The following is a 25,424-nucleotide window of genomic DNA, read 5'->3' as shown; positions in this document are numbered from 1 at the left end:
GAGGAACCGAGTGTGTTCATAAATCGAGGGTTGACTGTATACTGAACCGCATTTTTGCCACTGCACTTGCTACGCTATAGCTCAGGAAGACGTTTTAGAACGTTTGGGACGATATTGTGTTATGCACTGGCCTCTTTTTATCTTAATTGCTTGTATTCGAATAGCAGTAATCGTCTTTCTCCTTTACTCTCAGCTTGCAAGTGCAAGAATGTGCAGAATGTCGTGTTGAGGGTTCCACAAATTGAATTCGTGTGTAACGCATGTCCGTTTCAACGGATGCTTCTCTTTCGCTTTTAGTTGTTTACTTTCATAAGATGCCCTTTAGAAAGGATGAGCATTGCTTATGACCGATATGATGAGCGTCATTTATATGAGGGCGATTCAATAAATAACCTTAAAACTTTAGTGAAATCTCCGAATTCTGTCTCATACTTAATATCCATACTGCGAATGGTAGTGCAGGTAAGCAGTGTCGCCTTCAGAGTGCCCTGGACTGTGTTGGAACCTTCCTCCTGCAGAGAGGCATGGACGTCTCATCAGAGAAGACTGTGATGCTTCCCAAAGGCAAGAGCGAAAAGGAGACTCAACGTACTCAGATATCTATGCGGCTCTCGATGCGGTAGCTCGGCAATGCTTGGTGTTCACGTCTCCCTGATACGCCAGTTGTTAGCGTACCACCTACCGGTGCTTTACAGCCTCCCTTTCACGACAGAGCAAGCCCTACAAACCATTCTTGCAACAAGTGGTAAGCTATGTCTTGGCATTCCTCGAGCAACTTCCAATACGGTAGCCATGGCAGAGGCACGAGAACCACCTGTACTTGTTCTCAGGATGCAAGAGTCGTTTCGCCACTTCACTCGACTGGCAACGCGTCATCATCGCCATCCTCTGCTTCGAACGTAAATGCGACGCTCCAGCTCTGCGTTCACTCACGCTATGCAGGCACAACGGTTGATTCACCCTAAGCACATGCACCACGTGTACCCGACTGTTCCAACGTGGGCCCTGCAACCACCTGAAGTGAGGGTCAATATCCTGGGTCTGCCACGCCGAAAAGATATATCGACTCAAGTCCTCCAGCAGCTTAGTCTAAACCTAATGGAGAGGTCAGCGGGTAGAATTCAACTTTTCATCGATGCATCTACAAGGACACCTGGCTCGTCATGAGCGTTCGTAGTTCCTGAGATGGGTGTCGAAAGATCAGCACGGCTGTCACACGCCCCTCTGGTTCGGCAGCTGAGCTCCATGGGATCCATCTGGCACTAAGCTTTATCATTTCTCAACCCACGTACTCTCAGTGGTCTGTGTACAGTGACTCAAGATGTGGCCTAGAGTTATTGGCCTCTATGCTCATCACAGGGTCTCTGGCCCTAATTGTTCATGATGTGCTGCACCTATATGATGTCACAGTCTCACAGGGGCATGATATCATATTACAGTGAATTGCTGGTCACTGCGGCATAGCCGGTAACGAGGCTGCGGATGCTGCTGCGAGCAGAGCACTTCAACACGGTCACGTACAAATAAAGGCCATTTATTTCACCATAAGGGACGCAAAGAGGGTGATACGTGAACTTATACCCCAGTCACACGGGATGATTTAGTGTCATTTTCATGTAGTGCACTTCAACCAGCGAATGTCACTTTCGCTACGTGCTTGCTACACGGCTTAAGTAAGTGTCACTTATGTAATGATGGCAATTACGATAGATAAGAATAAACGGCGGCAAAATTTCCAGGCGTGCGCCATTGTACCTTCCTCAGAATGTTTTCTTCGATTTAGAAACACTTCCTGCTAATTTTCTTCCAACATTAAACAAATTGGCTTCAAACATGTGACACAACAAAAATGGCCGCCGCTGGATTGCTGAGACCGCGAAGTTGTCACAGGCTGTTAACGAGAATAATGACTTGTTTTTTGTTTGTTGGTTTGTTTTTTTGGCACCATCTCACACTGTACTTAAATGAAATAAACACGCTGTTGAAACTATTTGTTTAAAAATACTGTGGTGTCGGGACCCCTCGCATTTTCTCAATATTTTTACCTGTGCCACAAAGCCTGCCATCGAAGCTACACACTTTCTCCGCCGAAGGCAAGTGAAGTGAGTTTGGGGAACTCACTAAATCGTTAGTGCACTTCCTACCGAGTGTCACTAAAAGATGTCGTGTGACAGCATTGGAATTACACTAAGTGCAAGTGTGACTTGCTGAAAGTGACACTAAATTAGTCCATGTGACTGGAATATGAGACAACAAATGTGCACCTCTTCTCGGCTGACAGGATCTGCTGCTCGATCTTAGCTGCTGTATAGGGTCGACCCCGAGCTATGCTTCCAGGTACCTTCGTCGTTTCCTCGACAAGCAGCGTGTCTCCTGCATAGGCTCCGGCTGAATGTCCGGAACAGCGGTCGGTTGCTGTACAAACTGGTCAAGTCACCACCTCCAAAGTGCAGTGAGTGTGATGTTGTCGAGGACACAGAGCACATCCTCCTCAGATGCTGCAAGTATGCCGGCTGTCGCAGGACACTAGATGCAAGTCTGGCTCACTTGGACGCCCAGCCATTTGACATTGTAAAGCTGCTGGGTCCTCAGCCATTCAATCATCAAGCGGTTTCATTGAAAGCGCTCCTACACTCTTAAAAATGAACTTCACCACATAGCACGCTCCTAGTCAACCATCACCCCGAATGATAACGTTCTCGCCTTAGGTTTGTTGAAAACGGGAGGAGGAGCCTATTTTGTGCCGTGCATAATGGCACAAAATAGGCTCCGCCTCCCGTTTTCAGCAAATCAGGGGCGAGAACGTTGTCATTCGGGATGATGGTTGGCTAGGAGCGTGCTATGTGGTGAAGTTCATTGTACGTTTCCTTGAAGAAACGCATCTGATTGACATTTTGTGGCATTTTCTGGTCCCTCGGTTATTGTGACAAGTGTTCCCACTAGTGCGGGATGTTTGCCTCCCGCCCCCGAACTTCTGGATTTTCTTTTTTTCTTTCTGTTTTCTTTTTTTCAACGAACTGCGGCTAAGTGGTCTGGGGTAGCCAGTCTGACTTTGTCATGACTTAAATCCCCCCCTTTTTTTTTTTCTTCTATCAAATCACATCACATCACAGGTCTTCTTGTGTTTTGCGACCTCCACGTGGCACATGACGATGCACAAGCACGTGACGATCGAATAAAAATGGCTGCCCCGTTTCAGGTTTGCACCAGAGAGGCAACTGTCGGCATTCGTTTTCTCATCAGGTGAAACCCATTGACATCCACCACCGGATGAAGTCGCAATGTGGTAGTGCCTGCACGAGACAAACGTGCTCGACCTGCCACGGCCTGCCCATTCCACACAGTGCTGTAACACTGAAAGGTGTTGGTAACGCAGATGATTTATTCGCCAAGACAGACCCATCACTGTCAAAAAGCTTGCCGAGTTATTGGGTGTATGTGTTGGGTCAGCAGCAGTTGGGTCAGCAGATTTCATCATATATGAGAGGAGCTGCAGTATGCAAAGACGTCTCCGTGGTGGATAGGAACCTAGGCTAGTTCACACATACGACAACGGCGGGGACGGCGAACGACAACGTCAATGCGACGTGCTGTCGCTTGTCTACCGACGTCGCCGTTGTTCCCATTGTCTCTTTTCCCTCCGGGGTCGTGTGTGGTCTCCTCACAAGTGCATCATTGTCGAAATGAAAAGAACGGCACCACTGATCGTTGTTTCACGGCGTACAGGTTATAGTGTTCGTCATTCCGCAGAACACAACGGCTACAATACAGTATGATGCATTTTCTTCTGTGTATTCGCGTACGTGTGCGTGTGTGTACGTGTGCGCTTGTTTACAACTTTTATCACATATAATTCTGGACATGCACATGTGTTGTCACTTTCATTTCGGTGATAAGTAATGACGGTGCCGTGTTTTCTTTGGCAAATTCTAGTGCGTGGCCATCCAAGGACGAGGTTTCCAGCGGGGAGCGTACAAGTGCCGCTGTAAAGAGGGCTTCTACTTCCCGAGCTCTGGAATCCGCGTTCCTAGTAGCGGCGTCCCTACCGGCAGTACTAGCGCTGTGAGCAGCAGTAGTACCGCAGAAGGGCTGGGATCTGCGTTGGAAGTTGCCGGGGCCCATCCGTTTCACTGTCTTCCGTGCCCTGCCCGGTGCTCCACGTGCAAAGAGGGACAGTCTTGCTTCGTGGAGTACAACATGGCCTGGCGGAGTCTCGCCTTGGGCCTCCAGAGCTTCTGCACAACAGTCACTCTCGTGCTCATGGTCATCGTGTTCCGGCTCAGAAAGTCCAAGGTAAAACAGCATCTCATTGTCTCTTGCAGACACTACGAGTACACTGCACCACACCTTCCAGAGCAACGAAAGATATGCTGGGTGTTTCACGAAGGTACCCCGGCTGAATAATTCATCATGTGGTGCTTTCGAAAAGCTTTCATTTCCGCGAGCATTCCTGAGACATCGGCCAAGAACTGAGCAGTGAGCGGCTCATTTGCATACGCTCTTTAATTAAATCAAACGCCTAAATTAAATCAAAATTTTGCTTCGGACGCTTTCGGAACCTCTATTCTACCGACGGAAACCTTCAGCGAAAAATATTCCCGAAAAAGAAAAACGCGTCGATACTTAGTGATTTGTCGAGTAATTTTATTGGTTTCGGTTTACATATTTCTTGCGCGGAGCAGCGTATCAACGTGCTCTTTCGCTCAGCTATCTAGGTGCTAATACGTGTTCATCCGCCTAGTTCACACGCTGGGGTGACGGAAGATAAGGAACAGCCGCAAGAGGTGTTGCAGTGTTCCCTCTCCTTCTGTACCAGATTGGTACGCAGTGCTCGCTGTGCTGTCGTTCGGTAGGTGAGGGAGCGTGCTTTGTTGTGATGGCGACAAATACAGCAGGGTGAACAAGCCGAGTAGAGAAGGATAAGGCATACCGAAGCGTCTCTTTCGTCTGCTTCTTATCTTCTGTCACCCCCGCGTGTGAACCACGCGGATGAACGCGTAATTGGCAGTCGAACAGCTGAGCTAAAGAGCGCGGTGGTACGCTGTACCGCGCAAAAAATATATAAACCGAAGCGAAGATGGGTAGACCAGAGGTTCCAAAAGCGTTCTAAGTAAAATTTAAAAGATAGGAGTTTGATTCCATTAATTAGCGTATGCAAATGAGCTCAGTACACTGCTCAGTTCCAGGCCGATGTCTCAGGAATGCTCACTGAAAAGAAAGCGATTCGATGGCACCAACTGTTTACGAATTATTCAGCAGGGGGACCTTCGTGAAACACACGGTATATTTTTAATTACTATTATTTTATTTACAAGAACCTCAACGCCCGTAGGCATTACATGTAGGCTAGCAAACAACCAAAATGGGTAACCAACTAATAAAAAAAGAAGGAAAGAAAGACAAACGGTAAACTTCGTTAGGCTAACTACAAGACAAACTTAACATACAGACATTGAGAAAGAGTTACTGCACAGAGATCACATGAAATATTACCAGGATTACACAACATCTGAAAAGTACATGTACAACTGCGTACGAAATGATTCAGGATTAATAATGTTTATATTGTGTCATTAATGTCAGCATCAATCAGTTTTCATGGATTTAATAATAGACTATTCTCTACAAAAGTGACCTCAAAATCTGCCTTTCTTCCGGGGCCGTTTCCCCGTGCCATTGTGGCTGTGTCCTTTCTCTGAAAACGGCAACAGCATGAGCGCAGCAAAGGGAGCAGATGTTGACACTGGTAGCCACCATAACACTGGCCCGAACTTCGATCTTTCGTAATTAAAAAAAGTTCATGAGTGAAAATTAATTACGACAACGCTTCAGGAGCTCGCTCGTGCAGCCGCAAGGTGGCCCACCTAACCAAGAATGCGTAGCCAGTTATTGTATTTGATTATGCATTTCCCTATTTTTTTTTTTTCGCTTCAGGAGCTCGCTCGTGCAGCCACAAGGTGGCCCATCTAACCAAGAATGCGTAGCCAGTTATTGTATTTGATTATGCATTTTCCTATTTTTTTTTAATAGTCTGACCAGAGTTAGCACTGACGCCATTTATAATTACAATTCTGCATAGATACCCGCAATAAGTATACAAAATATATATGTTTCTCGCTTCAAGTTCTTGTACATGTTTCTGTCGTCATTCGCTCAGTGAACGAGGTAGAAGCCTCATCAAGCAGTCATTTGAAACATCCGGGCTCAAACGTTTTGTTTACCAATCCTTCCGAAAGCTAAACAGTGTGCTTCGCAGAGCATTCAAGCACTCAACGAAAGCCTCTTTTTAATCGATTCAGCTTTGTTTGAGTTGAACGACTCATCAATAGGCTACGCCGCAGTGAAGTGCCCTGTACTCAACGAAACCTTTGTCGGTCCATCAGTTGTTCCCGCTCAGAGCAACAGATGTCACACATTTGGTTTAATTGTTTTCCAGACTCTTACGTCCGAGTCTTCTGGTGTTCATGGCATTCACTTCTGCGAAAGCCGTACATATTATCTGGCGATTCGAGAATATGTACAGTCTTTGAACAGGCAGTCGATAACTATGTATATTGTATCTCTCCATTGCAGGTGTTCGCAGCGGCCATGTGGGTCCTTTTGGAAGTCATTTTAGTAGGAGCTTTAATTATCTACCAAACAGTAAGATATGTTTTCTGTTCACTCCTTCAGCGAGGAAATACTGATATGTTTATCTCCAAGATGCGTAGACGTGTAAGCACGTACCACGTACAGTTGAGCTTGCGGTACATGGAGAGTACCGTATACAAACAAGCTTGTGCTCTAACGTCGTATTCACCAATGTACTGGGTTCGGGCCAGGGGCGGATCCAGGGAAGATCCTCGGGGGGGGGGGGGTCGCCATGTAAGACGGCGAGCTGCTGCGCTTTCATTTCACACCAGAACTTTATGTATGATCTACATATTGCGGAGCTTAGCAAGCTGTAGAGGAACGCCACCGTGCGGCGTGTGCGGAAAACGGAGCGTGCGGCAGGAAAATCTGCCGGAATGAGGGGTAGAGGTATGTCTCGGGGGGAGGGGGGCGGGCCCCCAGCCCCCCCCCCCCTGGATCCGCCCCTGGTTCGGGATGTTCAACAAGATAGTGCCCGTGATGGCTGATTGGCTGATTAAATTTGCTCACATATAGTGGCGTTCGCGAAACATGTTGTGCAATGTCTGATGTTTTGTATGTCTGATACGCAGAAAATATACAAAGGTGGTTCAATAAGTAAGCTTAAGTAATTGATTGATGAACAATGAAAATGAATATCCTGGGAAACAATCTATCTTCTTTTTTTTCTTTTTTTTTTTCTACGTAATCCCCCTGCTTTTCGATGCAGGCCACGCTCTGACCGTGCTTTCTTGTGCTATGTCGTGCGTGTGCTGCTCTGACTGCTTTCCTTTCCTTTTCTTTTTACTGTTTGTATTGCGTTTTTGTGTTTCTTTAATAGCAGGCCTTTCCTCTTCTCTTTTCTTTCGATTAGACAGTTTTTCACCCCCTGCGCTACCACCCGCAGCAAGAATTTTTTTTTTTTTTTATTGAACTGACAACATCGTAATATACATGGTAAGGCACTATATACCAGTCGGATCATAGCTACAAGCTGACTGCTTATTAAGTATGAGGTAGAAATCGGGATTTTGATAGAAGTTTTAAAGGTACTGTAAAGCAGCACCATAGATTGCGAAGTTACCCTTCAAAAAGAACTCGTTACAAGTTAAGTTACCGTCTGCAAAATGTAACTAAGTTAATAACGAAGTTCTTCAGCGTGAAATCTAACTCGCAGTTACTGAGTTACTTAAAAAAAAGAACGAGTTACTTCCAAGTTACTTCGGACACAAAATAGCATTACACAGGTGCAGCGCACGTGAGCAGTTGAGTTAGACCTTGAGTTGCCTGCGGAGGAGTGCAACACGCTTAGATCATTTTCGTTTATGTCCAACAATAGACCTCTCCCTGTTTGTAAACAAATGACGTTATAGTGTTCGACAGCCCCACAAATTTGGTAGAACTGAACTACGCTCGAACCTAGAGGTGAACAAGGTCGCGCCCGTAAGCCTCGGTTCTGCTTTTCTTTCAATGGGAGGCAGCGAAGAAGTGCCCGTTCGTGAAACCCAGCGCTCTCCTTCCGATTTGTTTCGTTTTCAGTCTGTCTACCAATGTCATGATGACGTTTCTCTGGTAGTGGTCTATTCGAACGGTTTGCATCTTACTCCCTGTGGGCGCACAATGGTTCAGCTTCATTTCAATGCGAGCGGTTCTTACTTCCTGAATAAAATACTGTCATTGATTGGATATCACGTTTTATGGCAAAAAATGCCATGAAGGAACCGTAGAGAAAGCAAAAAAATATGTGGACGTGAGTGAAAAGCGAGTTAAAAGTAACTTGGAACTTAACTTAAGTTACTTTGGCAAAGTTATCTGAAAAAGGAACGAGTTCCTCTGAAAGTTACAACGGCGCAGAAGCACCGAGTTAAGTTACAAGTTACCCAAAAAAGGAACTTAGTTACAGTAACGAGTTACTTGTAACGAGTTACCTCGAACTCTGAGCAGCACCGATCAAATATCATTTGGTGTGGCTATTCGATAGTCCAAGCCAACAGGACAAAAACTTCGCAAGTTTCATTCCAATCGACGGTGCAATTACCAATTTTCAGTGTTGCCCGCTGTACAGGGGGTTGTTTGACACCAGGCGTCGCACCGCACCACTACGCCGCATTTTTCATGGCAAATTGAAAATATTTATAGCGCGTTGTCGGTCGTATGGTTCCGCATATGGTATTTAGGAGCAACAAAGTCTCTAGTCACATCACCGGCATATCATGCTTGTCTACTGCTTTACGGTACCTTTAAGGCTATTTATTGAACCACCTTCGTAAAATATCAGTATGTTATCGATGAGACCGTCCCTGCATGTTCGGCGTGAAATGTAGGCAGATGCTTCTCTGCATCTGGGTGCAGTTACTGAATCGCCTCGTGGCCATGTGCAGTTTTATTCCGCCTGAATAGGAAGGCCAAATACATCAACTATGTCAACTGTTGTGACAACTGTATGTCAACTATTCGTCAACTGTTCGTAGACAGAGAACCGAGCAAATGTTTTATACGTCGCGAATGTACATGAAAGTTGCACAGCTAAAAAAGACAATATGGTAGAGTGACCAGTGATTGACTGCTATGCAAAGCAGGTTATGCGGTGATGAACTGCTGTTTGGCGAGTGCGGTACGAGCATGCCGCCTGGTGCACGCTATGAGCAACGTAAGAAATATCAGTAATTTCATGTATGTGTGTGTGCACCGATGGAGTTCAAATAACGACAATGTCTTTTATAATGGCGCACGCAAACACAGGGATGCACTGCGGAAGGGGGTTACGCTGGTCCTTTCTGCCTATACATTTGTTAAGTCCGTTGGGTATTTGTTCGTTGGTAATAGCCAAGGTCGTGCTGAAGACTGGAAGGTGGCCGGTTGAAACCCTACCAGCGGATGTGCCATCTGAGTTGTTTTTTTTTTCCTGGGTTTTCGGGCATTCTTTCCAGACGAATGTCGTGGCAGTTCCCCTTGAAGGCTACCCAGGGCGCACACAACCCAGTGTCCCCCACTCCTTCCTGCTGTCTTCTCCCCATCTGTCGACGTCTGTACGCCGCTCATTGCCACAGTTGCTTCGCGGCCCTAACGCGGAATCACAAAAAAATATTATTTTTGAAACGTTTTCAAATCGACTGTTCGTATAGCCTTCCTCACACAACACTACCATTGACTAAGTAGCCATGCCAACCAGTGTGCATCATGCCCTGTAGTACAACACGCACGCCCCACGTGCCATCGATTCCTCGGCCGCCATCGCAACCTGCCCCCGTCCTCGGGAAAGCAACCGTATACAAAAGCCGTGCACTCTTTATTTTCGCTCCCGTGGCATTCCATACAGTGCATGGGATTCTGTCTAGTCGAGCGCCGGTCCCGGAAATGTTCCGGGATTTGCTTCCTCCATCGGCCGAAATTACGGTCCCGAAATGGAAAGGTTCGATCCGCCCGCAGCTAATCCCTACCTGATAGCTGCAGTAATTATGCGCTGACTGGCACGTTGGATCATCAGAGTTATGTTTCTTTTTTTCTGCGTCGTCATCGTAATTTGTGCCGTGATTTAGTGCTGTTGTGATTATTAATATAAGCCTTTCTCAGAGCAACATTTTGACTTTGGTCGTTCCCGTTCATTTGGCCAACCGTGTACGAAGGTGGTTGTGTTTATACTAACAAAAGTTTTTATGCTCAAGTGTTTATTAGGCGGACAGCGTCATTGCATTTGGCGTCGCAATGAGGTGAAGTTATATTCTCAGTATTTCGTTCAACGAACGCATTATTACTTAACTTCATCGCATAATTAAATTGTGCTGTACTGAACTCTCGTTGTATTTTTTTTCTTCTCCCAAAGGGCCAAAAACTTTCCTTCTAATTTATAAGGCCGCATTTGCAATTTACCGTGTGCCTACCTTTTAAGGAGGTAAGCAACGTTCACAGAAGTGGAGTAGTAAATTTTCAAGATCTCTACAAATTTAGTAATAATGTCAAGTTGAAAGCTTTGATATGAAAGTCCCATCATCACTGCCATCAAGCCATTGTTTGCTTCGTGTTTGTAGACAACGCCGTCAGCGAACTAATAAATACCCACTAGCATTCTTTGCATGAAGACGATCGATAACATTGTCAAACTTGAGGCTGTCGCCGTAATAAAGAGTATTAGAACGGTGGGTCCGCATGACTATCAAACTCGTTAATTATTGAGGCGTCTCGCGCGTTTTACAAGCATCCGACCTGTCATCAACGGTAACCATCACAGTCGCGACTTTCAAACCCGCCGCACTCACAGTGCAATGGACATGCTATAACCTACAATGATCAATGCGTCTCCCCTAGATTTGGAGCATAAGAACAGTCTCTGTTTGTGACATCGGCTATTTTCGACCTGAGGCTTCTGCTTCGATTTATCTTTGGAATCATGATTATAAGCGTTAAAACCCCAGTGCCGGGGAGCCAAAAAGACAGACACAGACACATTGCACTGACTGGCGAACCAAGAACTTTATTTTCTCTCAGTGCCGCTTAAACCTGATCTTCTCGTATTCAGCTCCGCCGTCTTCTCATGGTAGCCCCTCCTCCAACTGGTCTGCCTGATCCCGTGTGCTAACAAGGGGGGGGGGGGGATATGTTTACTAGAGTGAAAAAAAAAAAAGAACACGGAAATGTCAGCCAGGCTATTGCCAGCTTGCTATTCCGAAAAAGAAACTGAAAAATAAACGAAAGGAAAGAAAAAGAAAGAAACTGAAAAATAAACAAATAGAGAGATGAAGACAGGAACTGAGAATAAACGAAAGAAATAGAGGAAAGGAAAACATGAAAGAAAAACAGGCACGCAGTGCAGTGCAGTACAGACACGAAGGAAAGTTCCAAGAATGTCCAGTCAGAGGGCAGACGCAAGGCCAAAGTCATTTAAGAAGCGGAGCAGGGCTGTGGTGATAGCCCACTGAGTAGGCCCAGGGACGGGACCGAGGAGGGTGGCCATGGACAATGTGTTGGAGCCCAGCTGTATTAGACGGGTGCTAACAAGGCCTTGTTGTTCCTTCCTATCAATAGCTGAACGATCTTTTTCACCATCAAGAAACCCCTGTCCCTGAAACCCGGTCCGATAAATGAATTGACGACGAGCTTACACATTTCAAACGAGCTTTCCTTATCTCCATAGCTTCACGGAATAATAACGTGCCCATCTTCCTTCCATTATAGATAATTTTTGTTTCTTCAAATATTGCTAAACAATCCTGACAAACCCTCAAATGGTCCACCAGCTTATACCATATCGCCTATTCACAAAATAATGATGCTCTTTCAATCTCGTGTTGATACAACGTGAGGTCTGCCCAATATATTCGTGCCCACATTTCAGAGGTATGCAATAAACCGCCCCCACTCTACAATCTATAAACCTTTCTTCATGTTTGATCGTACATCCAGTCACCCTCTCCTGATTTACTCTCTTAGTTAAAGATCCCAACCCCGGTTTTTTTCTGAAAACCACGTCCACGTCGTATTTACGTATTCGTATTTATGTGAGGCTTTATCTGTGTACGTGATCACCCCAAAATTATTCCTCTTTTCGGCCACTACTCTTGGCTTCCTTTTAAACACATCCCTTATCATCCTCTTCAATAGGTCTCTGATCACTCCGTCACGGTAGACGATAAGCGGAAGATGTGCCCTGTATCCACCGCGCGCAAGAAGTCCGTATGTGAACATCAATGTCCACTCCGTCCGAAAGCATCGCCTGTCTTTTGGCATGTGCCAAAAAGATTTGCAAAATGACAAACACATGTGCGTGGAACAAACTTTCTGAGACACTACCCTTCTTTGAACAACTGTGTGACGCAGCAGGCGTCGTGGCTCTGGCCAAAATTATCTCACACGCGGATTTCAGGAAAAAAGATCCAAAGGGAAAAAGATCCATAGGGAAAGAAGATCCACTAGTTGATCTTCTTTCCGTATGGATCTTTTTGCCGCATGGATCTCCTTTCTCGCTTGGATCTTCTTTCCTTATGGATGTTTCTTCAGTATGGATCTTTATTCCCTCTGTCACGTGACCACGTTGGAACTTCTTTGTGTTGTACAGTTGCAGTTCACATTGCGACATCGCTCCTCGCGTACATGCTTTCCTCCTAAGAAGTAATGTAGTACTAATCAAAAGCATGGTTTGCATTCGCCCCTGCCTCCAGTCAACCCAGCGAATCAGCTACGAGCTCATCAAGCCCTCATCACATTTTTAACAGCAGCAGGGCTCCTGGAACTAGGGTAATGAATGACCGCGGTATTCAAACACTTGCCCGAGCTCCACAAAAGCTCGTCCTTGACTCCTGCAGGAGGTGTTCATAAATAGAGGACAAACAGGTTGTCACAAATAGCTGTCTTTGCTGATATTATGATTTACTTTTCCGACAGTGTACAGAGAACGACAAGTTGAAGGACCACAAGAATTTCGTGTAGATATCGGGTTTTATCCGAATTCTTGAAAACCCGAAAACGAAGTATCCTAAGCACTCGTTGTTATTGTTGTTGCTTACTGTATTTCGTGAATTCTTCACAATCAATATTTTTAGAATAAGCAAATAATAATAAGTAATAATATATCCTTAATATGTAAATTGCAAGAAAGATGTTATAAAAAATCAGGTCGCTAATACCGCCAACAAGCCGTCTGCTGGTTCCCTGTCCGAATGATAATCCGTCAGTTCAGTCGAAGCGATTCCGATCACCCGGTACTTCTCCTTCGAGAGCTTCTGAATCGAAAATGCTATCATCAAAGACATATGGGGTCAATTCAAGAATACCGGGCCTCGAATCACGAACATGGTAGAAGACTGACACAACGTCCTACTGAGTCGAATCGACAGGCGGCACCCCAGTTTTGCAGAGCTGTTGCAGTGGCTTCGAACCTCGCAGCATGTCACTCACAGCCAGATGCATGCTCTGAGGCTTGATTCCCTCGCGATAGGAATACCACAGTGTCCAAGCGTGCTTCGGAGCAACAGACTGTTGGTTTCCGAGATGGACAGATTAGCAACGTATGTAGCAGAGCACGTCCCCACGTTTCCTGATGTTGTGAATTACTTGGACTCAATTACTGATATCGGCGTGCAAGTTAGGGATATTTTGAAATGACTTTGTGGCTGTCGGAATGCAATGACACCTTGCTGCAAAACGAGAGACTACTCAATTCGTGTCCGAATAGTCGTGATTCACAACGGAGCATTTTCCTCTCTTAGGGTGAGGAAGCTGGGGACTATTGCAAAACTCTAATGTGTGTGGATCCATACTTTTGCGAATCTGACAGAAGGCATATACTATGCCGTACGGCCTGACATTTTTTGTTATAGTTTTCAGCAGCATCGGGGGGGGGGGGGGGGGGGGGGATAGGGTTATATATTTCCTCAATAACTCGGGTGTAAGCGGGTTCAGCTGGACCTGATTCAACCCAGTTCTGGTGGAATCTAATTGAACCAGGTGCAATTCCTCGGATTCCTCTGCATAATACACATTACACACCAGCAGACACAGAACATTCCGCAGTGTCTTTGTTTCGCGTGGCGGTTTGGTGTGTTGGACAGGTCGCGCCCTTCAACCGAGTGGGATTCGACGGGCGGATACAAGTTCTGTGGTCCCTGGTTCGCTGGTCCTGCGGTCTTTGTAGAAATATCGGGTTAAACTTAATACAAACTGGCAGTATGATACGATGGCCCGCTAATTAAGCATTCTTTTCGATCCGATATACACATCCACGCGCTTCATCGCTTGGATTCCCTTTCCCTATTGACCTTTTGCCGCGTGGATCTTCTTTCCCTATAGATGTTTCTTCCGCATGGATCTTCTTTCTCGTTTGGATCTTTTTTCGCTTTGGATCTTTTTTCCATCGGTCACGTGACCCCGTTGGATGTTCTTTCCCGATGGATCTTTTTTTCCCATTGGATCTTTCTTCCACAAGCCTCACACGCGTGCCTACTAATTTCAAGCAGCTCACTTATGCGTTTTGGAAGTAGCGACCTTTTTCTTGTTTCCTTTTCTGGAGCTATCAAGAGGTCTCCCATATTTTTCACGTTTCCCCTGAAGTTTACTTCGTTCGGTTATTCGGAAATTCGTTATCCGGAAGAAAAGGGACGACTCCCGAGCTGTCACGATCATCGAGACATGACTGTATTGCTAAAATATCAATGTGGTGTTGTGCTAGGTGCAGCCATCTCTATGGCGTCTAGGAGCCACATACAACAAATACTTATGTAGCAGCCCATCACTTGTATACCCACAGATTTCATTTGCTCCTTGCTTTGATGAGAACGTGCGTATCTGCGCGCAAACTGCGTAGTCGCCATAAATACCTCGCCAAGGTCTGAGCACATGTTTGGCCTCAGCGCCCTGTACCGTAAACATACGCAGGCGTCTGGACCCGAGATATATTTACTGCTTCGGAAGAAGACGGATCCCGGGGACTTCTTTGTATACATGATGATATTAGCAGAGGGGGCGTATACACTAGTTTAAGGAGAATATTTTCTTTTTCATATTCCCACGATGTTGTGGAACCAAAGCACAGGAGTGAGAGCATGAATACAGGCGACGGTACGATATTCACGATTGTGGGCTTATCTCTATGTAAATTGCTTGGCAGTTCGTAAATGGGACAGCATGCTTTAACGCTGCCCTTTACTTCGATCACTTGCAGACGCGATATAAGACGGTAAAATCTCGTGGTATTTTCCTTTTCTGATTCCCGGGTCCGGAGATTGCTCTTTTCTTCAGTAAAACATGACTTCAGTCAAGCTTCAGACACTTTCGCGGAATAATAATATGTGACACAGAAGCCACATTGCCGCTCAGAAGAAGAAGAAGAGGGCCCAGAACTCCCTGTTCGAAATATCGGCGGATTTCGTCCTGTTCGTCATTCTACATCACCGATCACTGCGTCTTTAGAATAATACTTTTTTCAGATACTCGGATACTCAGATTTCTCAGATACTACTTTTCTCGGGAGCAGATAAAGTAGCCCCACATTTTCGCACATAGCGCGTTCCCTGCACACCGTGCGAACTTCTGGCGGCACATGAAGACGCACTTACACGATGAAAATCAAAGGAAAAAAATCGTGGTAACCAAACTGTGCGCCAAAAAATCGTTAGCCACTCGAACATTTCTTCGTGTATTCCCAATGGGACACTGCAGTGTAGCAGTGTTTTCTCGCCCTGCAGGGGGGGGGGGGGGGGGGGGGGGGGTGCCACCTGCGCAGAAGCGAAACGAGATCAGGCACGCCCGGCGGTAGCCAGACGCAACTGTGCCGTGACCGCCATATTGACTTCTGCATAGGAATTTCGGGATGGGCGGAGAGCAAGGTTTGCATGAATAACTTTTCTCTTACTTGGAGTTTGGTTACTACGACTTTTTTGTCGTCGTACGACTTTTTTGGTTACTACGACTGTTTTGGCGTCGTCGCGCGCCACCGGAAGTTCGTACAGTAAGCAGGAAACGCGGTACGTGCGCAAATGTGGGGCTACTTTATCTGCACCCACCCTGTATATTCGTCCTCAACATTACACAACATTCGCCTCGTTTTGCTGACCATAATTCAGATGTTTAAGAATTTTAAGACAAAACATATTCAGCGGCTCTCATAAACCTTTAAAATTCCTATTACTATACTCGATTTATCCTCTTCCTGGATCTCTTTTTTTTTTATCTGGTTGCTAAGAAAAACGTCAGCACGTATGAGAGGAGCATAGAGCTCTGGTGTGGGCTAGTTGGTAATGCATGATGTTGCGCTATACTTCAGAAAGTTTGACAGAGACAGGAACACAAGAGGAGACGGGCGGGCGAGCGCAGCACTACAACTTTTTATTGAACAGGTTTGAACGCGCAAATAAGTACAGTGATGTATAGCGCAACCATATTAGATCACGTTCAACATGAAATTGATTTCTGGTGCGCGGAAAATTCATGTCACCGAGCACAAGATGTATGTGGATGTACGTAAGCGCCGCAGTGTTACCTCACTACCTGCACTTTCCTGAGTTTGTTCCTGGCGGACAAGCAGCTGTCGCTCTACAATATCACTGCCAGAGCACAACGATCAACAGCTATACGACCGCTGTTCTACCGTGAAACACGGCAGTAGAGCAGCCTTCGCGATACTATTGCGCAACATCCAGCGTAGTGGAAAAAGGTTCATGAAAACCAGGTTCACACACGCAGAAGTCGCTGCCATCTTGCAGGTACTGGTATCACAAAAGGGGGAACCACAGATGGAACCAGTCGAAATTTAGTCTGCAAATCATGTACGATCAAGCCTACCGTCAGTCCACTGCATGCAAGATGATACAAGCTGTGGCAGAAATGACGCGAAACGGATTTTGCCTTCCGGTGGAGACCTTCCCACGTGGGTACTAAATATATCGAAGAAGCCGACACACTAGCAAGACGGGCGCACAGTGGAGAGCCAACAGTCGAAACTGGGGTATTCCTAACACAACACAAGAACAATTGTGATCCACATCTGAAATCCCACTGCCCATATCATTTGATTGATTAATCAGATCAATCAGATGATAAATCGAAGAAAGGCTACAATGCCACACGCACTGAGCTCTGGCTTTACTCTGAACTCTGGCTTTACTCTGGATACCTGCACATGGTCCATGATATTGCGTTACAGATATCTGCTGAATGCAACAAAAAACAGACATAGATCAGCTCATTATGATTTCCACAAATCACCAGAAGAACAGACACCGCCTTATACAGATGCACTATTAAAGTATCTGAAAGTATAACAAAACTGTTTGAAACGTTATAGTAAGGCACGACACTCACCAGCAGAACAATGACAACGATGTGAGATAAGACGACTCAAGAGTCAAGCCAATCACTAAACAGAAAGAACGAAGGCATTCACTACTCTGTTCTACCCGATTACCAGGGCTTCGTCTGGAGAGCAGATGCCATGGTGCCATCTGCTTTTCTTCAAATACCTTCCCTGTGTCTTTCATGTTTTGCACTCCATATTAGCGCCGCGAAACAACTGTGGCTATGAGCGGTGCACAGACGTGAACACATGGAGAGAGGGATAGGGGGATTAGTATGCGTCCCGGGCCGACTTCAGGGGGAACTGTGTCGACATTCGTCTGGAATCTGTCAGAAAATCCAGGAGGAACCTTGGACGTGCTGTCAAGGTTTATACGCTGGTAGGATTTGAACCCACCACCTCCAAGTCCTCAGCGCGACCTTGGAGTAACCTCCAACGAGCGAATACCTTTACCCACTCCGCCATGCTGAGGGAAAGAAGGAAGGATTTATGGAGGGAAGGGGTCCGATACCTATAGAAGCGCAAAAGGTGGTTGCAAGTGCAAACTGTATTACATAAATGATGACGTTTCGGCAGAAGCTCGGCCTTCATGAGCGTTCCTGACGTCTAAATACAGAGATGTTCTGTGATGTCCTGAGTCCCACAGCTTTTCTCGGATAGGCCCACTAAGCATAGTATCGGGAAAACAAGAGAAGCGCTTCATGCACTGTTTTACTTTATCGTGATGCTCGTACTGTGATCACTGTGATTAATTGCGTCATCTCTAACTTTTTCAGATCATAATACGTTACTTTGAACCGACGACTACGACATGTCTAATAGAGCCTTGGTTCCGCGAAGTAGGATTCATCGTCCTCTATGGAGCAGTTTTGTTAAAAATATACAGGTAAGTACGTCCACAAGACTAACACTTATTCAAATGTATGCACGAGGAAGCTCGCAATATTGTTCCGCAGAAACCCACCAAATCGTTCAAAGCCGCACTGTTTGAAGCAAGGCAGCGTTATCTTTTCTGTGGTAGGGCCAGTAATCAAGTTCCACCACGGTAGCTTGGATTGTGCTCGATAGGAAATTATGAACCCTACCCCCCCCCCCCCCACACACACGCACTATCCCCCCTGTATTCAGGACCAAGCGATTCCAAGTGCTAATGGAACATTGGTGGTGCACGGACCTATGTATTACTGATTTCGGGGTAATACACCCACCATAATAATTCAGCGTATAACAATTGCATATTTTACTAGGTTTGCGGTTCTTCCTTTGTCAGGTCATTTGCCAAATTACGTTCGGATCGTTTGGCGCTGGACGCAACATAATTATCTGTACGCAAATATTAAAATCTTGCATTTATTTTTGCTCGTTACATTACTGACGCCAAATTTTCTAACGACTGTTCCTAACTCATTCGTGAGACGTTTGTGGGACACGAATTCACTTCAGCATTCACTTAAATTACACATAAAATGTTATTCAGGACTTGCAGGAACTAGCAAACGAAGTAACCACGCAAAAATTTATCGCCGCAGCATGTCATCATCAAACCTATTTGTCACACTTCTAAACTCGTTCTGCTTCTCGTTCCGTACCACACCGTAGGATCCTTGCTGAATTCCAAACGCGAAAGGCCCACCGCGTTTGCGTACGCGACAAGGACCTTCTCAAGTACCTGCTGGGCTTCGTGCTCGTGGTGGCGGGCTACATGTCTGCCTGGACAGCCGTAGTTATGGACAACTGGGAGAAAGGCCACAGCATCTTGCAAGTGGCCGCCACGCCCGCCTCTCTGCACTACCTCGTCTGCAGGGCTTTGTGGTGGGACTATGTCACAGAGTTCGGTAAGCACAAACAACGTTTGTCGAGCTGTTAAACGCAGTCACGTAGCTAAAACAACCATCCAATGAGTATGCTGCAAGATAAAATCTGAAATCACTTCGTTTAGTTACGAACTTTGTCATGGTGTAACGTTGAAAACTGTCGCGCTTCTGTATCGTAATTTGCGGTGTATAACACGCACCCTTTGATTTTCGCCCTGGAGGAAAATGTTGCGCTGTATGGCACGAGTCTATAATTGAAGCATAAAACACAGCATACACACCTCTGCATCGTCTCCAGCAGCGGTCAATACGACTGGCAGCAATGCACCAAGCACAGCTGTATGTACCATGACGCCCTTTACGCCTCGTGCACAGACTAAAGGTGGCGCTTTGCGTGGCCACGTAGCGGTGGGAAAGCGAACTTTTTTGTGTGAGTCATCCGATATCGAAACCAGTCAAAAGTGTATGTGGCGGGCGTCATGAAAATAAAAAATGTGTGAATCGGTGTTGTAACTTTGCCTATTTCAATCGTTTTAGACTGCGAACGACCAATTTCTGTCCTCAGCGGTCAATAAGGCATAAGACTATATGCAACAACAACAACAAATAAATTAATGATATATGATGACTATATGCAGAAGTAGGCATGTCAGCGTTATTACAATTATTCGAGCTTTTCTTCGCGCGCACCGCACTTGCGTGTGTTTGCTTTTTACAGCTTTACAACTTTTTACAGCAAAGGGATGCAGACGTCCCATTACCTGAGCGGACAAAGCCACAAGGTCCAAGCTAGTTGGAGATTCATGTCTGAATTGAGAACACACATCACGAACGCCCTGATTGATGTTAATGAGCAATAAAAGCTGCACCACATTCAATGAGGAACATAAAAGCGATCACATGCGCTGCACAAGTTGTATTGAGCGCATTGCAACTGTTCTTTCTGTTGCTCACTCTTTTTTGTGGAGTACAGATAACGCGATTTCTTGCAGATATGTCGGGAAAAAGGTAGCCACGTTCTTTTATATATCATATTCTTATATATCAGGACGGATTACAGAAGAGTAAGCAAAGAGGAACATTACCTTCTGTATTCCTACCAATAAAATAAAACACACATAAACGCTGTGCACTGAGCTCACTAGTCTGGCTCCTACCTCACGCTTGCTGTACGGGGGGGGGGGGTCGTTGGATGTAGTTCTCAATTCAACCTAGTGTTACAATTCCCAGATCAAGGTAGTGTCTTCTAATTGTTGATCAGACAGGTTTTACAGTTGTTCTGTGATACTTTCTATGTCGATGAACCGTATCTTGAGCAGAAGCGAAGTTGAAAAGCCCATGAAACAATGAATGAGAGGGCGACAGCTTTTATTGTCCATAAACATCAACACGGAAAAGATGCAGGGGACCACAGTAAAACTCGTGTCTCCTTTTTTTTTCCCCCTTTGGCAATCAAGCTCAAACTTATAAACACAAAACTAGTGTCTGACCAACAGTAGAAAAATACTAGCATCCAGCGAACGATATCGCTAGCGAACTAGTGCAGCGAATGATGTCGTTTTTATGGTACTCATTGAATGGCGTGCAGATTTTATTATCTATTAACAGATGAAAAGAGCATATGCAACGAATGGGGAGAGCCAATAGTAACACTCGGTTGGCTGTGATTTGTTTCATCAGTTATCCGCAACCACGCCCCTATATTTTTGGGCGCGCAGGAACATGTGGGACCATTTTTTTCCCTACACCCGGTATTCTCATGCGTATTTGTGCACCCAACGACTCAACAGTTCGTGCGCTATGGCATTACTTTTAGCAGCTATCAATTCAAGCGCCGGCGTCACCGAAGCAAGGTGTCTACTGAAAGCGTACGAATAGCCCTCGAGAACAGAGCGGACTCACACAACTAGTTCCTATGACAGCCACTAGGATTTTCCGTGGCGCGGCGGACGCTTTGCACGCGGCGTACGTTTTGTTCGGGACGCAGCCTTATAGTGTAAAATCAATCAGTCAGAATTCAAGGATTAAGGTCAGTTGCATGCCCTCGGGAACGCCGGTGCCATCACCCTGCGTGTTATACCGGGTTATACCGGGTGTTTCACGAGGGTCCCCCGGCTGAGTAATTCGTAAACAGGTGGCACCATGCATCGAAGAACTTTCTTTTTGGCAAAGATCGTTGGGACATCATCGGCCATGAACTGAGTAGTGAGCGGTTCATTTGCATACGCTCAATAATGAAATCAACATCCTACCTTTTAAATTTTACTTCGGACGCTTGCGGAACCTCTGTCTTACGCAAAAAATACTCCAAGGAAGAAAAAAAGCGTCGATAGTTAGTGATTTTTTCGAATAATTAATTGGTTTCAGTTTACATATTTCTTGCTTGGAGCAGTGTACCAATGCGCTCTTGGATCAGCTATCTGCCTGTCAATTTCGTGTTTATCCGCCTGGTTGGCACACGGGGGTGGTGGTAACACGCGTGTTATACCCCGAAAATTACGGTACTTTTGTACGAGTGCTCGAAGCCTGAAGTGAAACGCATTCCTCATGAAGTGGCGAAAATTGCGTGAAATCTGTACAGGGTGTTTCACTTAACGTGATAAAAATTTCTAACTGGCGACGTGCTCGCCGGAGGATTGTGGGACTTTCGGCAATTACCTGCTGGAAGCTTTCGCCGCGATTTAGGAAGGCTTTGGACAATTTTTAATTCAGGGAATTTTTTTTTCAATCGGGCTCTGAAAATTGCCAAGCCATCCACACTTTTTTTAAATAAATATGAAGTCCTCCACGGATAACCACAGACCCAACAAAAACTATGCATAGTATAGCAGCAGAAATAGTCGAAAAAAAATTGTAAAAGTGCTGCTTTAGCCCCGCCTGCTTGGTGGTCGCAAAAAAAGCGCACGCGAAAGGTGCGGCGATAGGAGGAAGTGTCCCCGCCTTCTTTCGTTTTGCTTATTTTAGCGCTTTGACCTTGGTTCGGCGAACAGCATTTTTATCGAATGTAGCTTCCCAGATAAATTCATTTTTGTTTGTGACTGGCAAATGTGATCGAAACAGGGACCTATCTCGTGAGTTCTTTGTGATAAGACGGTCGTCACCAGCATCAAGGTCAAAGCGGGGGAAAGAAAGGTAAAACAAGAGGCGGGAACACTTCCCTCTATCGACGCACCTTTCGCGAGCGCTTTTATGTGGCAATCAAGCGGCTAGGGGGGGGGGGGGGGGGGAAATAAAGCAGCACTTTCACAAATTTTTTTCTACTACTTCTGTTGCTATACTATACATAGTTTCTGTTGGGGTCTGCGGTTACCCGTGGAGGACTTCATATTTCTGTAAAAAAAGTGAGCTTGGCTTGACAATTTTCAAAGTTCGATTGAAAAAAAAACAACTATCTCAATTAAAAATTGTCCAAAGCCTTCCTAAATGGCGGCGCAACTTTCCAGAAGATAATTGCCGAAAGTTCCACAATCCTCCGGCGACTATCACTTCACTTGAAACACCCTGTATGTGTTGCAATTGACGATACCACAGGAGAGAAGTCAGCGCTGTTATATGGACCGCTTGATTCATTGTTAGATGCAAAACTTCGATCCTGTGCGTCATTTGTTGCCGCCAGGGGAGGGGAAGGGAGTGTCATTCCATATTCACATCATGATTGTTTTGCATCGTATAGCTATCATCAGTCAATCAATACAATACACGCCAAGATGCTGCAAAACGCGCAGTTTCTATTGAGATCCGAGTCACTGCGGGTTGACGGCTCCACCGAAGTACTTGGGAAAATTCCCCGCGGCGATCGATAGCAGGCTGTCTATCGCCGATCACCCCCCCCCCCCTCCCGCCTCCTTTGAGCTGAACTTGCGCTATCCCAGCCCTTCAGTGTCAAGTGTTGCTCCATACTCACATTCGCGGCATGGGATTGAATGGGGAGAAATATTGTCATGGTAATCATATGACATCATAAGTCAGACGTTTCAGGGGCTCCACCTCATAAAGGACTTGTGACACTGTGGTACATGTGATTCATTGCATCGTGCTTTCATTGTACTGCACCCCAGAGCACCGAAAAGAATATATTTTTGTACATGTCGTGGCTAGGGAGACACAGACACTTGGAAACTCACCTGCAAGTCGATCTCTGGCGACAATTCCTATTTGTTATCCTAAGCACATGATATCTCCCGCGGCCGCCTTAAGGCCTCATTCACACATGCGTTTCAAAAAGTGGCGGGGACTGTCACACGTAGCCGAGCCGCCAGCCTACAAACGCGCTTCCTTAATATTGTTGTCAAGATCGTACCGACACTTTAATCGCTCTTCCTCCAAATTTTCATTGTGAAGCATGTTATCTATTTTACCATTATTGTGAAGCATTTCTGTTGTCATTATCAATCGTTGCGACGACAGACGTGACACACTATAACAGAGATGCAGAGAAGGAACGGCAGAAGAAGCGAGACACATGTTTACGACCAACACACGGTCACACACAAGTCACATTTATTTTCGTCGATTCTTTGGTTTGCGCAAATTCCCAGCTCACTATTGACCGCCCAGAGCACAAACAACTATTGGTGACAACGAGTTTACTCATACGGTAGCAGCACACACGCACACACAGAAGATTGCAGAGCGGTATCGGGAGGCCCGCCGGCGCCAAAAGGAAGACACTTTCACCCCTCCGAGCGGTCCGACTGACTGGATGAAAAAACGTTTGTGGAACAGCACTGCTTCCAGGAACTCAGAGCATTAAACCCAGGCTGCATTAAACCCTGCGCTGCAGGCTTCCTGCAGCGGAAGCGGTTCTCGAAAAGCGCCTGGAAACGCCTCGTGTCCGTCCCTCGCGTCTCAGAGGGCGCGGCGCAGCCTCAAGAAACGCATGTGTGAATGAGCTGCAGTGAGTGTGCAATGAGTGTGAAGGCTCATTCACACATGCGTTTCTTGAGGCGGCGCTGCGCCCTCTGACACGCGAGGCGTTTCCAAACGCTTTTCGAGAACCACTCCGTGCTGCAGCTTCGGAGGGCAGAAACGCGAACGCTTTTCATCTGGCCAATCGGAGCGCTCGCGTAGGGGCCGAGGTGGCTTCCTTTGGCACCGGCTAGAGTCACTAAATCAGCTACGCGTAGCTTATTTACTAACTCTAGCGCCGGCGGGCCTCCCAGCACAACAGCTATACCGCGCGGAGATCTTGTGTGTATATGCTGCCGTGTAAGCGAATTCATTGTCACCAAAAGTTGTCTGTTGCAGCAGTCAACGACGAGCTGTGAATTCACACGAACCACGCAATCATAAAATAAAGACGTATTGAACGTGACCATATGTCTTGGTCGGCGGCTGATAAACATGCGTCTCGCTTCTTCTGCCGTTCCTTCTCTGCATCTGTATTATATGTGTCACGTCTGTCGTTCTGACGATTGAAGATGCAAGTAGAAATGCTTCACAAAGCAAACTTGGACGAACAGTGAAAGTGTAGGTACAATCTTGACGTAGCAACAACAACGAAACGCGTTTGCAGGCTGTCGGATCGGCTATGTGTGACAGGCTCCTCTCGGTCGCGCCGCGAAAGCTGAGACGGCGCCGCCTTTTGAAACGCATGTGTGAATGAGCCTTAAAGATGCTTGCCATGATGTCATAGTCGCATGAGTTTCGATATCCTTCATGCCAATTTCCTATGCACTGTGCTGTAAAGCATAGAATGGAGGTTCACATTCCTCAAATTTGCAGGGTTCTTCTTTCTTTTTATGTTTATCGGATATAACTTGGGGCCTAGTGTTAGAACTTGTCTAACGCTACCCGAAGCAGTTTGCACATTACTTTTCTCTCCTTTGCAGGGGAAGTGTTGTTTCTGCTTCTCGGAATCTATTTGGCCTACTGCATACGTAACGCCAAAGTTGAGTGCTACACAGAAAAGTGGACGCTTTGCTGCTCTGTTTACATCGAAGCTCTGTTCTCGCTTAGCATGTACATAATACGGTAAGTGCTTTCAGTACAGATTCCCAACTCAAAGAAAAAAAACAGAAAAAAACAGAAACTCTAATCAGTGCAAGGCTTCTGCCGAAGCATGTTGCGAAGTTTTGTCGAAGGTGTCGTGTGGACAGGTGCACAATTTTGCTGACCCGCATGCACTCATTATTGTTCAGTCGTATTATGAATATGTACATTCATAATACCAAAGTTATCAGGTTACTAGATTAAGCTCGTTGCGGTATGAACTGGTT

At 45.9% G+C, this 25,424-nt stretch overlaps 1 protein-coding gene across 2 annotated transcripts in view; it reads left to right on the top strand.

The window, feature by feature from the left end:
• Positions 1–25,424, top strand: part of LOC135385830 (metabotropic glycine receptor-like) — a 167,124-nt gene that overhangs the window by 133,202 nt on the left and 8,498 nt on the right. For both annotated transcript variants that reach the window (XM_064615366.1, XM_064615365.1), the window contains exons 4-8: positions 3,934–4,293; positions 6,574–6,642; positions 18,169–18,278; positions 18,992–19,227; positions 25,038–25,179. In XM_064615366.1, the coding sequence (XP_064471436.1) occupies positions 3,934–4,293; positions 6,574–6,642; positions 18,169–18,278; positions 18,992–19,227; positions 25,038–25,179 (917 nt within the window). The remainder of the gene's footprint in view (positions 1–3,933; positions 4,294–6,573; positions 6,643–18,168; positions 18,279–18,991; positions 19,228–25,037; positions 25,180–25,424) is intronic.

Source organism: Ornithodoros turicata, chromosome 2, assembly GCF_037126465.1.
Source record: "Ornithodoros turicata isolate Travis chromosome 2, ASM3712646v1, whole genome shotgun sequence".
NCBI lineage: Eukaryota > Metazoa > Arthropoda > Arachnida > Ixodida > Argasidae > Ornithodoros > Ornithodoros turicata.
This window is presented reverse-complemented; position numbering and strand designations above follow the sequence as displayed.